The sequence below is a fragment of the Amblyomma mixtum genome, chromosome 2, assembly GCF_055824585.1.
Source record: "Amblyomma mixtum isolate Tamu chromosome 2, ASM5582458v1, whole genome shotgun sequence".
Classification (NCBI taxonomy): Eukaryota; Metazoa; Arthropoda; class Arachnida; order Ixodida; family Ixodidae; genus Amblyomma; species Amblyomma mixtum.
In genome coordinates this window covers 258,446,490-258,459,184 of record NC_143013.1, presented here as the reverse complement: position 1 = coordinate 258,459,184, position 12,695 = coordinate 258,446,490, and the positions used below count along the sequence as shown (strand labels likewise).

Below are 12,695 nucleotides of genomic sequence, written 5' to 3'. Positions count from 1 at the left end.
TGTCCTTATTCTTCTAAGAACACAGAATAAAAAATACATACTGAAAGAATGTAACTTCCAAACCTCTTTTACATCTCTCCTGCAAGCACAACTCCGGTTTTTTTATTCTCAATAGCAAAAGTGCATAATATACTGAAACACATAACAATGCAGTAAGCAGATCGACATCATTTTTCCTCTATATTTGGCAAAAAAAGAAGTTATGTACACCACTAATAAACAGGAAATATGCTTTCGAAAGACCTGCCTATGCTATAACTTTGTTTTACAGAGGTGCAATGTACTAACTCTACAAATGAATTGGGGCTACAAGTGGGAGCTTGCAACGATCGATGTTACAATTTCTGCTATATAAAAACCATATCAGACAGCTGAAAATCGAGCTTAAATACAGACCTGGTCTCAGTTAGCTTCAATCACGTCTAACGACTGTTCCCACGAACAAGTTTTAGACATGAATAACCAGTACTCAACGAATTTTCCCGACTGGATTAGAGGTTTACAGGTAAACCTGAAATTAATAGAAGCTGACACACTAACACTTTAATGCTGGATGTGTTCTATTGTGCTTATTGTAATGTGAACCTATATACAGTAACAAAGGTGCTCAAATTATGTGCTTATTGTAATGTGAACCTATATACAGTAACAAAGGTGCTCAAATTATGTGCTTATTGTAATGTGAACCTATATACAGTAACAAAGGTGCTCAAATTATGTGCTTATTGTAATGTGAACCTGTATACAGTAACAAAGGTGCTCAAATTAGAATTCTAAGGAATGTCCAAGTCATTAAAGAGGGGCTGAAGCAAATTTTGGCTATAACGTATGGTGCAGACAAAGTTCTACAAGAGCTAACTATACTTTTGCGTGTGCTCCATATATTTTCGAAACACAGAAGTAGAATAGAAAATACTTCAGCAACACACTGGTCCTCACAGCAACTGCTGTAAGTGATGTGGTAATATCTTATGTGTTGTTCTTGGTTACATTGGCTTGAGTAAGCTAGCTTATCAGCAGCTCACATCATTAGATAAGTCCACATGATTAAATCAATCCAAGCAAACTACATTCATCACAACGAATACTACGCAAGTTTCCCAACTGCCACATCCATAATAATGCTAATTACGTTAAAGATACAAGTGGCCACAATAAAGGTGGCTTTATTGCGAAGTATATCATGGTCTAGACCCCCTGAATGATAGTTTTTGACAGCAGACTGAAATGTAAAAAAAAAGTTTCCAGTATTGTGCAAGAAATCATGCTACAATGGTTACATATACACACAAAAAGAAATGATTAGACCTACAGTAAAACATAAACAACGAAATATAATTAGGACCCTTTGTTTCCAGGCAAAACCCAGTTTCGTCAGATTCTCGCATGCTGAACAGATTTCTTTAAAATCACGCTAAACCAGATTTCTATCTCCTAAAAAGTGCACCTTCAAGAACGTGCAGTTTCACAAAGCTGAAAGAACTGCACAGACAGTAGTGGATGTCTTATACATGTTACAAAAGGAGTATTTTAAGTTAAGTGTTGAGTATTTTAATTCTCTTTCGCTTGTTCTCCAAGATGTTGCCTATAACCTGAGGATAAGTTTGAAAAGTATGTTTTAGATGTGCAAGATACTGACTGGAAGCCTTAGATACTGACTGGAAGCCTCATTGCCATCATTGTACATTTGATAATGAAGCCCTCCTCCAAGGCTGCTGTGCATTTAAAACGGGCGCTGTGACGTTTAACGAATGTTTTTGCACTGTTCAATGACAGAGTTCCAACCCAGATGTGCAAGAGTTGCAATTATGAAGTAATTGTAGCAGATTAACAAGATTAAAATGCTTGCTTTTATAAACAATGCACAAGTGCACTGTGCCACTTCTACACGATTAAAAGAACACAAACAAAATAAACACACATTAACCATTGTATGTCCCGAACAAAAATGAGCGCTGATGAGTAAATTACTACTGTGAGCAGAATTACCCAAACAAGCCGAAATATGCAACTTTTTTTTTTTTTGGATAACCTGATTTGCACCCGAATTTGAGCAGCAAGGATAGCCCCTAATTTTTACCCTCAAATTCAAAAATAAAGAAACAAAATGTAAGAGCAAAATTCCATAAATATAATTGAGAAGACAAGATTACCACAACTGAGGCATTATTCTTTGTTTTAACACATGCACTAAAAATTTATTGCACAACATGCCATGGAATGCAATTTTTGATGAACGAAATTGCAAGTGGGTACATCTTAATTCTAAGGCCAGTTTGTGAGTGTGGTATTACGGCAACAGTTACATGACAATTAAGTTCAAGTCAGCAAATCATATGAAACTACTTTGTGAAACTGTGGAAGCAAAAGCAACAAAAACCACAACTGGGAAAATTGGTATAGGAGTGACCTAATGGTTTCGTTTATTGGGGTTTAGCGTCCCGAAGCAACTCAGGCTATGAGGGACGCCGTAGGGGACACAAGAAAAGAAGACGACGGGACAGGCGCTGTCCCGTCGTCTTCTTTTCTTGTGAAGGGCTCCGGAAATTTCGACCACCTGGGGTTCTTAACGTGCACTGACATCGCACAGTACACGGGCCTCTGGAATTTCGCCCTCATCGAAATTCAGCCATCACGGCCGGGATCGAACCCGCGTGTTATCTCTTGCTTCTTAGGTTATGTTCGGTTAGGTTAGGTTAGGTTAGGTTAGGTTAGGTTAGGTTAGGTTAGGTTAGGTTAGGTTAGGTTACGTTAGGTGAGGCTAGGTCAGTCTGGGCTGGGCCAGGCTGGGCTAAGCTAAGTTGACAAGTGGCCTGTCTGGCTGGTCATTTGGCCAGCCAAGGCGAAAAAGATTTACCAAGCACAGTCATGCAAGATACTGTGAGCGTGAAATGAAATGCAAACAGGATAACTGTAGCATGAAAATACAAATTCAAAAATCACTGGAGAAAAAATACAGGTGAGCACCAATAAGAGTTTTATGCAGCGGTTTTCACAACAAATCAAGTGCACTAACATTCAGTCTCTCTCAACTGCCTTTTTGTTGTTCCTGTCACAGCTCTCTTGTTCAAGTTTTCATTTAATGCTGGACAGTACATTGTTCTTACTGGAAACCTGAAATGCTCTAGCGTCTCTCCTGTTACTTTCAACTCCTCTCTAACCTTTGTGGGGTGCGTTATATGCCAAGACAGTCTCTGCTGTGCAAACAACAGAAAGAGGCTCTATACAATGGTCTTTTGAATAAGAAATAAGAAGAGCGCATCATCAAACAAAGACAGGGAGAAAAAGAAAAACTGGGCAACACAATGATATCTGATTGGCCAAGCAGTGAGAGCACTGTGCATGCTAAAACGGGCCAGTCACCCACACCTTCCCAGAACTCTGGCAGCACCGAGAAGAAAGGCCTCCTCCAAGGACAAGAAAAAAATAACAAGGAAAGCATGGCAGCACTTGCAAAAGCTGCTTCAGTACCAATTCAACGAGAAAAAAAGGGGTGTTCAGATGAATGTTTCTCTTCAGGTGAGCAACAGATGCTGAAAGTGCTCTTTTCACAGTTTACTATCGGGCCCTAACCAAATGCGAACACTGCGTATAGAGAGGACAGAATCTTCTGACAGAATCATAGGCGTATAATTGCCCGTTTATCATTATTGCATAAATTGTACTATTGTTTTCCCTCACTTCGACACTCCCTTCTGCTCCCTCCCCTCCGAACATCGCGCCGTCTTTTCAACTCCATGAGCATCCTAAGACTCCATGGCTCCTCAAACGCATTTAACAAGTCATTTCTGCCTCTTGCCATTAATGAATGGAATTCACTACCCGAACGTATTGTCACTGAACGCGACGCTCTTAAATTCCGTCAAATGCTGTCATTGCACTTGAAATCCCAATGTGGGTAACTGTTGCCTTTGCGTTTTATTTTTATGTTATGATTGTTTGATCTACTACTGCACCTGTCTGCCTGATTTATAAACGTGTTTTTCTTTTTTTTCTCTTCCCCAAGCAACGATTGTTTCACTGTATACTTTTTCTTCACTGTATACTTTTTTCTTTTCACTTTTTTTTCTTCACTGTTTTACTGTATTTTTTTGTATATGTATTTTTTTTTACCTAATTATGTCATTACTTGCTTCGATGTTCGCCCCCCCCCCTTATGTAATACCCCGCCAGGGGTCTTTAAGGGTCAATAAATGATGATGATTTTCTCCTTTTTAGATTAGGCTATGGTGAGCAGCTACAGTGTTTCATGTTTTCATGACAAAGGTACCAAAAAGACCATATTCATTACTTAGATGCACTTCAATGCTTTGCTAAACAGTGGAGGAATAATGCATAAGAGTGTTTGCATTTGAATTTGACCTCGCAGTACTCAAACTGGGCGATCTGAGTGGCTACAGTCATAAATAACCATAAAGGTGTGGTATCACAAAATTTCTGCAACAAACAGCAATGAAAAAAAAAAGAAAGCCAGATTACTGCTCAAGCTCAGGGGCGACAGGGAAAGCCGAACTTGCGCGTAACATGGGTGTATGACACGCTGGCATGGTACTGTCAAAATGTTGAATACTGGCTTTCACAACTGTGTGTCACATATCACAATTCTTGGTAATCCCGCTATGCAGCCATTTACTCCCTTTTCCAACGTAATGACTCAACTTACCAGTTTGAAACAGGTGCAGTCACAACGGAATATGGTGAACAAGGAAAACTTATGCTCTAACCTTCCGTTAACTAAAGTGTAGAGGTGCAGGATCATGACTTCATACAAAACTATCGTACCAATGTAATGCAACTTGATGCAACTTGTACTTGCCATTAACGTAGAAAACATTATCCTTGGTTCTTGCAATTCCATAGTAATCTAAAATGTTTCACATCTAATTTAAAAATATGCAAACACGGAAGAAATACAGAGTCGAAATTATGCCAGGCAGAAGCATCATTGAACAGTGCACATAACATACAATGTTTAACCTTAATGGAGTCCACCAGTGAATGGTCAAGGATGCATGAAATACATTGTGCCTCCTTCTAAGGAGGCACAATGCTAAAGGAAGCAAAACCACTAGTAAAATGTAAAGCAGAGCAGTAAAGATACCATGTGCAATGACTAACCTGTTTGCCGACTTCACGCTTGATCACAGAGTTGGCATGACAGAAAGTGATGAAAAGTCCTATGATCACTAGAACACCTGAAAAGAATAAATAAGAAATTAGGGAATTAAGAAGAAAATGCAAATTTTTTCTTTTATGTATTTGCAAAATTACATAAGGGAAGATACAAAGCGAAAAGTTGTATTACATAATGGCTTACAGGTTCCATAGGCCTTTTATCAACTTTGAAATTGTCTTCATTGCCTCAGCAATAAGCCAGCAGCAATGGAGACATTAAAAAAAAAATACAAGCGCTACATGGGACAAACAAAACTGATGCATACATCACAACAATTTACACACCACAAGAAACCAAATACAATTGTAACATGTTAAAGAGAATTCATGAGTCAAAAACAAAAAAAGTCCACACATTCCACTGTACAGTAAAAAAGCTATAAAAAATGCTAAATGCTGACACATCATAAGTGTTAAAGGTGAATGGGATAAGTGCTGAACTGAGAAAAATTCTGAATGTATACGATAATCTAACATCCATATGACAGGAAAGTAAACTGCATTGAATGCCTAATGCCTAACAGCTACCTTTTATTATCAACAGCTACATTTTAAAGTTGTTCACATGACATTGCACTAAGAGGCTTAAAGGGACACTGAGGAGAAATTGAAGTTGGCTTGTATCGACAGAATACCAGCTCCTGATTACAAAAACGCCACTGATACTGACAACAAAGCTCTTGTAACATAGAAAAGAGAAAGAACCAAAATACAGGTATCGCCGCCACAGGCCAAACTCGCAAGTACAAGCGTGATGACGTCATAGGACAAAACAGTGTTGCTAGAACCAATAGTTCTAGCAACACTAAGACACGAGAAGCCACGAATGACTGAGGCGCAGCAAATGCATGCGCAAATCTCCTTGACGTCGCCAGATGGCGCCACGTACCCGACAGCTATGCGCGCTCCTGCAGCATCGGGAGACCAATCAGCGCCTGCTCGCAGCGGTAAGCGGGCTCCCGGTATTCTGCTAATGGTAACAAGGTACACGGTATGCTAAAGGTGTCTATTTGCGAGAACTTCGTTGACGACTTCGAGAACGGGATCCATTGTAACGCTGGCAAAATGCCGGTGCAAACGTAAATGAAGCGACGGCCGCAACAGCCGATAGATGCCTTCAACGTGCGGCCGGCGGTAGCTTTCTTTTCGGCTGCTGCTGGGCTGCACTGCTGGCCGCCAGAAATCACGGAGTCTGCGTTACGTCATGTACACGCCATGTTTCACGTCACTTAGTCCTGTGTCGTCATAGGAGAATCCCAAGTTTAAATCAGAGCGGCGGGAAAAAGTTTTTCAACTTTGAATCCAAATTTCTTAGAAATAAATGCATCTTTCGCTGCCGGCCAAGTGGCAACAAAGCCATGGAAGGCCGAACTATTGGATTTTGCTATAAAGAAAATATTAATAGAGCTCTCCTCAGTGTCCCTTTAATGGCACAACTCATTTATAGGCCAGGCATAAAGTAGCATGCAAAAAAACAAGACGGCGCCTCGATTATTGTAGTCATTTATTGAAATGCCATGTTACCAAGAGAAACAATAAAAAGAGAAAGAGGTGAACTGGAATAGGATGCTGACAGAAGGGTACAAGGGACCTAGAACAAAAAGAATGGAAGAAATGAAGTGTGCACAGGAATGCCAGTACACAGACAAAGACCGCTAGAAAGGCGAGTTGTCTTGGGAAACCACATGGGTGCTTTCATATCCTTTTAAACTAAAGCACAATGCTGAAAAATGACTTGCTCAAGGTTTGGCCAAGTGAACAGACATTCTAATGTTGTGGAGAGCCAAACATATTATCAAACAAGAGTTGTTACGTGAACAGACAAGGGAAGGGAAATGAGCGGCTCGTTATGACATGCATATGGAGGAAGGCAACAGCCATTGGACCTAGGAGAGAATAGAGGAATGGTTGATGGTGTTTAACGTCCCAAAGCGACTAAGGCTTGTTTTCATAGAGGAATGTTTTCAGTTCTGGTGTTGATCAATGGGAAATTACTGTGTAAACAATCTTTCATCTCAAAGATAACTGATTACAAAGTAGAAGTGAACCCTGCGACTGCTTCGGTGAAGCGGTGGTCCCAGGTTGAACCCTGCACCAGGACGAATTCTTCTTTACTAAGAAGTTTGGGTTTAAGCTTTATGGCTTTTCTCTGCAGCCTTATTGCTGCGCTGGGGTGAATGCCAATGAGTAATACTCCCTTATTATGAACAGGAGAGAGGAAAAAACTCACCCACACGATGGTCGAAGGCCAACTTCAGGAGCAGGATGAGCACAAAGGTGACATACTTGTCCACCAACATGAGCACGGCCCGGATCTCGGGAGTGGTGGTCAGCCGCTCCTCTGTCTCCGTGGCCGTCTCGGGACTAGTAGGGCCCGGCTGCGGTGCCCCGCTGCCCCCTGAAGCCGCACCGCTAACCACTTCAGTTGAGCTGCGTATGTTTGGCAATGGAGGTGTGGGCGAGGCCTCTGGCTCCATGTTGATCACATATGATGAGCCTGCACCTGCGTTTATTTCCCCTGGACAGAAGAGAAGAAGACACACAGCTTAGAATTTACAAGGAAAAGTGCCAGGAGGATTGCTACTCAAGTTTGACACCATGAGTGGGTTTAAAACATGCCATTTTTCTTCGTTTCTTCAAGGCACACAGCTCAGACAAGCTGTACATGGTAGCAGTCAAGGCCACAACAGTCAGCACCTTGCCGATGTTTGGCTGGGATCATAAGCAGTCATACATGCTGCAAATGTGGCCAAATTGACCATTGAAGGCATTCCTGTCAAGGTCACTTAGCACTGTCACCAGAAAAGTGACTGATGCAAGTACGAGCAGTGTTCTTGTGTGCTTTGTCTAGCTGTACTGCTGTTTACAGGCAACAAGAGAGACACATTCCCCCTCATATTATGTGCCACTCCACCCAAGCATGCAACAATCTATTCCTCTTTTTCTTTATCAAATAGCTCCGTGATAAGAAGATAACTCAATTTAAGGTCTCCTTAGTTTTTTGCACTACCTGCATTCAGATTTTCAGAAAAATTTACTCTGTTAAATTTGGTCACCTTCGTCAGCTGACTCGCATACTGACGCAATCTTCATGAGGGCATTCAGGCAGCTACTGCCAATTCCTCGATCCAGTATCCTATGGGAATCAGCACACCAACATGGCTCACATATGACATATCTTGCACAATCTTTTGGGCTGCATTTGGTTCCTGCTAGATGCATTTGGGTTACACATGGACTTCTCCATAGAATGCACACTGTGCATCAAGAAGGAAAGGATCAGCAGAAGGAAATGACAGGATGAAAGCTAAATGTACAGTCACGAGTAGAAAAGATTAGCACAATGACATCATCGGAGTGGTGAAAATCGCACCGTGCGGCTGGCGCAGTGCCGCGCTTTTCGAACACACCTGGCATTTTTGTTATCGGCGTGTGCGTAACCACAGCGCCGAGTGTTGCTATCTGCCGCTTCGGCAGCACGTCACTAGTGCTAATCCTTTTTGCTCTCGAATGTACAGCTGAACACCCATCAGGAAGCAAAGCCTGACCCATAGATGATACTATAAGAGAACGAAAAAAACAAAACAAAAGAAGCAAGCTGAAAAAAACTTCTAAGCTAGCAGTTTGAGTCACTGATATCAGAAACTGTCTCTGGAAGCTCTCCACCTTTTAATAGTTTGGCTCTCCCCCAGAAGTCCAACTTACAGCCACTTTGTCCTAGTTGAATTATGAAGAGTAGTTATAGGAGTAGGAACACCAAACTTTATATTGCATTTTTTTTTTTAAATGGTGAGACATTCGTATTCATAGATCACCACTTGGAATTAGCTAGTGCCAGTTATATAATTTACAATTCATTTTTCTTCGCATGTTTTAGTCTCAACAGCTGAACGGTGGTATGAGGTCAGAGACAAGTTGAGGTAACGTTGAGGTCATGTGAGACAAACAAAAACTATGATATAAAATTGCTCCTTTATCATTTTCAGTTCATTCTGACTCTTGTGCCAGCCTGCTCCAAGAGCCAGACTGACAACGAATGAGCAAACGGCTAATATACATCACAAATTTTGTATGCCTCACGTGATCTGAACACTGCCTCAACTCATCTGCGATGTCACAGCCAACGTTCTGCAGTTAAAACCGAAAGAACAAGAGAAGTATTTACTGCGCTTAGGTGAGTTCCACATGGTAATTCATGCCTACTGGCATCTTGCGCAGCATTCCAAAGAAAAAACACAAAAACCAAGCTTTGGTGTGACTACTACCTTGATGCGGTAGCTTGCATTATTCGTTTTACCTTTCTTCGGCCAAAACAATCTGGTTATGTAAGCACGAACAGCTCTGGGAAAAAAAGCTTTGGACAAAGCAAATACTCTTCTAATGTCATTTGTTATTGAAGCTTCTGGCTACTGCAACGTCCTGTATGTGGCCGGAACGCCAAATGAGTCTCAAATTTCTGGTTTAATAGGCCCTAGACGGAGTAAAGCAGCTGAGTATTGCAACACTTGCAACGGCTGCACTGAGCAGCATGCTCACCTGCGGAAGAGGACGAAGCTACGCTCGGAGAGCCGACTGGGCGTGCATGTTCGTGGAGTTGCTGCGCTTGATGCCAGAGTGGCGACGATGGCTGGGCGTGCAGGGATGACTGTTCTATCAGAGGCGTCAATCCCATGAGGACCTGCGTTCATTAAGGGGGCACAAAATGAAATCTTTTTAGTCCTTCTCGTATGCATCAAAAGCATGCACCAACTTCAACAAGTATAGAAAGAAAACGTGACTAGCAAGGGAATGGTTTAGTATACTGTTACGAAACAGTATGACAAAAATTAAATTGAATGCTTCGTGAGATAAATAAATGGTGGCCAAATCATCAGGTTCAAAGTGGACATCATTACCTGCTGCTTAAAAAGGCATGCAGTGAGTGGAGTGTTTAGCTTGACAACATTAAAGAATTCCTCTTATTACAGAATAGGCTTGGCTGCGCTCCAATTTCTAATGGGAGCACAATTTGAGGCACTTTTTTGGATCGCTAAAGTTTCTTTATGTACACAACGTTGTTATTTCATTTATAATCTCCTCTTTGCTACGTCAGCATGCAATCTAAAATAATGAGCGGTGAAAAAGTCGGGCGTCTTTACATGATGAATGTCCCGCCGCAAGTTCCTGGAGCCCGTCAAGTTCAGCCCACGTCCGGCACCATAGGAACGAGCCACCGAGGACCAACCAAATACCCTGTGTAGAGTGCTGCGTCCCACACGGCCTTCACCACTGGGTCCCCCCTCGGCCATGGCTGCCTCACTGGAAGATTGCATACAGTAACAAAAAAGTGAGACACTGCCCTCCATTAGGCCAAAGAACAGACAGTGATAGCTGCATGACCCTCTCCCCCATAGGGATGCACAAAGGGGGAAGGGGGGGGGGGGGTGCTGTGGTTCCTAAACAGACATTGGGTAGGACTAAACTGTCTATGAAAGCACTCACTCCCACATGCTCCCGGCCAATTAGTTAGTTTCCTTTCGACAGTCCAATTGGTTCCTCTACTCCATATTGGATATTCGTAATGGTTCCCAATATTAAATTTGGCTTCATCAGCAGGTGAAAGCAGATGTTTTCAGTTATGAATAACCCTGTTGACAACACACAATTGTCCAAAAATCCCACAGCAGACTCCTCATAAGGTTATCACTGTAAAATACCTGCCAAGTGCTCTATCTGCTACTGGCAGAGATAAGTTGCACTTCTGACGCTCATCGTACCTCATACTAAGAGGCCGAAGTTTTCAACGCTATGCCTTTGGGAGCTCAGCACCTGACAGTATTTTGGAGTGCTACATAGCAGCATTCTTTCTATTGACAACAGCAGCATTGGGATTAAAACAGGGGCAAATTTTTTAATTGGGTGCACTAATGTGCGCAAGGTGTATATGAGGACAGACTGACAGATAAGTAGCATGTTAATGTTATCTGGCCGGCACTCGCACGCTCCACATTATTACAGCTGTGTCTGCACCAGTGATCACAAGCAGCGTATTCAACTCTGAACTAGTATGGGAAAGCCACACCAACTAGAGCGGGATCTGGAAGAGTGTCCAGATGCAATGACTGCCCCTGCCTGCAGATTTTCTCACACACCTTTGTAATGAGGTGATGAACCAGACTGTTGGATGCCTTGTGTATGTGAGGCCTTCAGTGAAAAAACCAGGCCTGTACCGCGATTTGTGGCTCTAAGCTGATGTGCGTTGAAAACTAGCGTGACACAAAAAGACACAGGATGGGATTTGTTTGTTCCTGCCATTTAATGAGATAAGAAAACTGAAGCCAATATGTTCACAAGTTTCGACATTTCTCTTCCTTAAAAAAAACAGGCTAATAATGCATAGAAAAATACGAAAAAAAAATATTACGAGCCTCACTTTCTTAGTTTTGGTGCTGTAGCATCATGATGAAATAACAAGCAAGACCGAGGATGAATGTGTGATAGCGCCAGTCTCCTGACGAAAGCGCGAGGCAAAATGCGAACTCGGACACTAAAATAAGGATTCCCGGCGAAACATTTGCTCATATAAAGTTTCACATGAGTATGCGACACGCATAGTTGGCCCCTGTTAAGTACACGTGTCGATTACGGGGCTATTAATAGCGCACCATGCGACGCAGCGAATGTGCCGAAAGGAACCAGGATGTAGTACGCGCGCGGTCTACGTAGCACGCACCACATTACACATCACAAGATCCGTGAGAAAGTCAGCTGACAGCACGGGTGGATAATCCGCTTCTCGAATGGCAATTGCAGTGGGCTCACTTAGAACACAGTACTGCAGGAACGGAACTTCTTTTACACACACACACGCACTCTTCGGTCACGCCTGTTTTCAACTTTCGTCATAATATTGTGAACTTGTCACTTGATCACGCGATGGCGCATACGTATAGCTCTGTGTCCTCTTCCATCCAAAATCGAAATGGGTCAATAAGATAAAGGAACAATACAAAAGGAGCGACAACAATGGCACAGGGCGCGTCGTGTCAATACTTCGTGCCTGGTGGTACGAGCGAGGCAATTAAAAACAAAACGGAAACCAACCTGTTGTCAGGAGATGATCGACCAGCGCTACTAGGTTGAAGGGTTCCGTGGACGCAGGCCGGCGGGTTCTGCGGCGGTTCCAGCTTGCTCCACGAAGTTGTTACCGTGGACGAGGAGAAACTATAACTTTAACACTACATAGCATGAACACTGCGAGCAGCGATTTACGTAGCGTCCCCTGATACCGATAGTAGCGCGACGGCAGCGAATGGACAGTGCGCTGGGAGCGTCCACATTGGACACCAAGAACGGAATGCTTCAACGAAGTACCGTGACTTTAGTCGCCACACTTGAATTTCTTGATATCACAGAGCCGCCGAACAGGTGCTCGCGCACACCTTGGCAGGACTTTCTGTCGACATTTACGGATTGCAGGGGAATAAAAATTCGTCGGCACGGAAACAACACGACCAGCTGTCGCGTTAGGTGGTGGCTTC

At 42.7% G+C, this 12,695-nt stretch overlaps 1 protein-coding gene across 2 annotated transcripts in view; it reads right to left on the bottom strand.

Moving 5' to 3' along the window:
- The window catches only part of LOC149363676 (E3 ubiquitin-protein ligase RNFT2-like), a 25,863-nt gene extending 13,168 nt beyond the window's left edge, over window positions 1-12,695 (bottom strand). The window contains exons 1-5 of one of the 2 annotated variants that reach the window (XM_089573651.1): window positions 12,259-12,695; window positions 10,314-10,473; window positions 9,712-9,853; window positions 7,406-7,693; window positions 5,119-5,195 (exon numbers count right to left, since the gene is read on the bottom strand). In XM_089573651.1, coding sequence (XP_089429777.1) covers window positions 5,119-5,195; window positions 7,406-7,693; window positions 9,712-9,853; window positions 10,314-10,463 — 657 coding nt within the window. In that variant the 5' untranslated portion in view covers window positions 10,464-10,473; window positions 12,259-12,695. Of the gene's footprint in view, window positions 1-5,118; window positions 5,196-7,405; window positions 7,694-9,711; window positions 9,854-10,313; window positions 10,474-11,887; window positions 12,106-12,258 lie in introns of those variants that run through there. The other variant, XM_089573650.1, reaches the window with a different exon arrangement.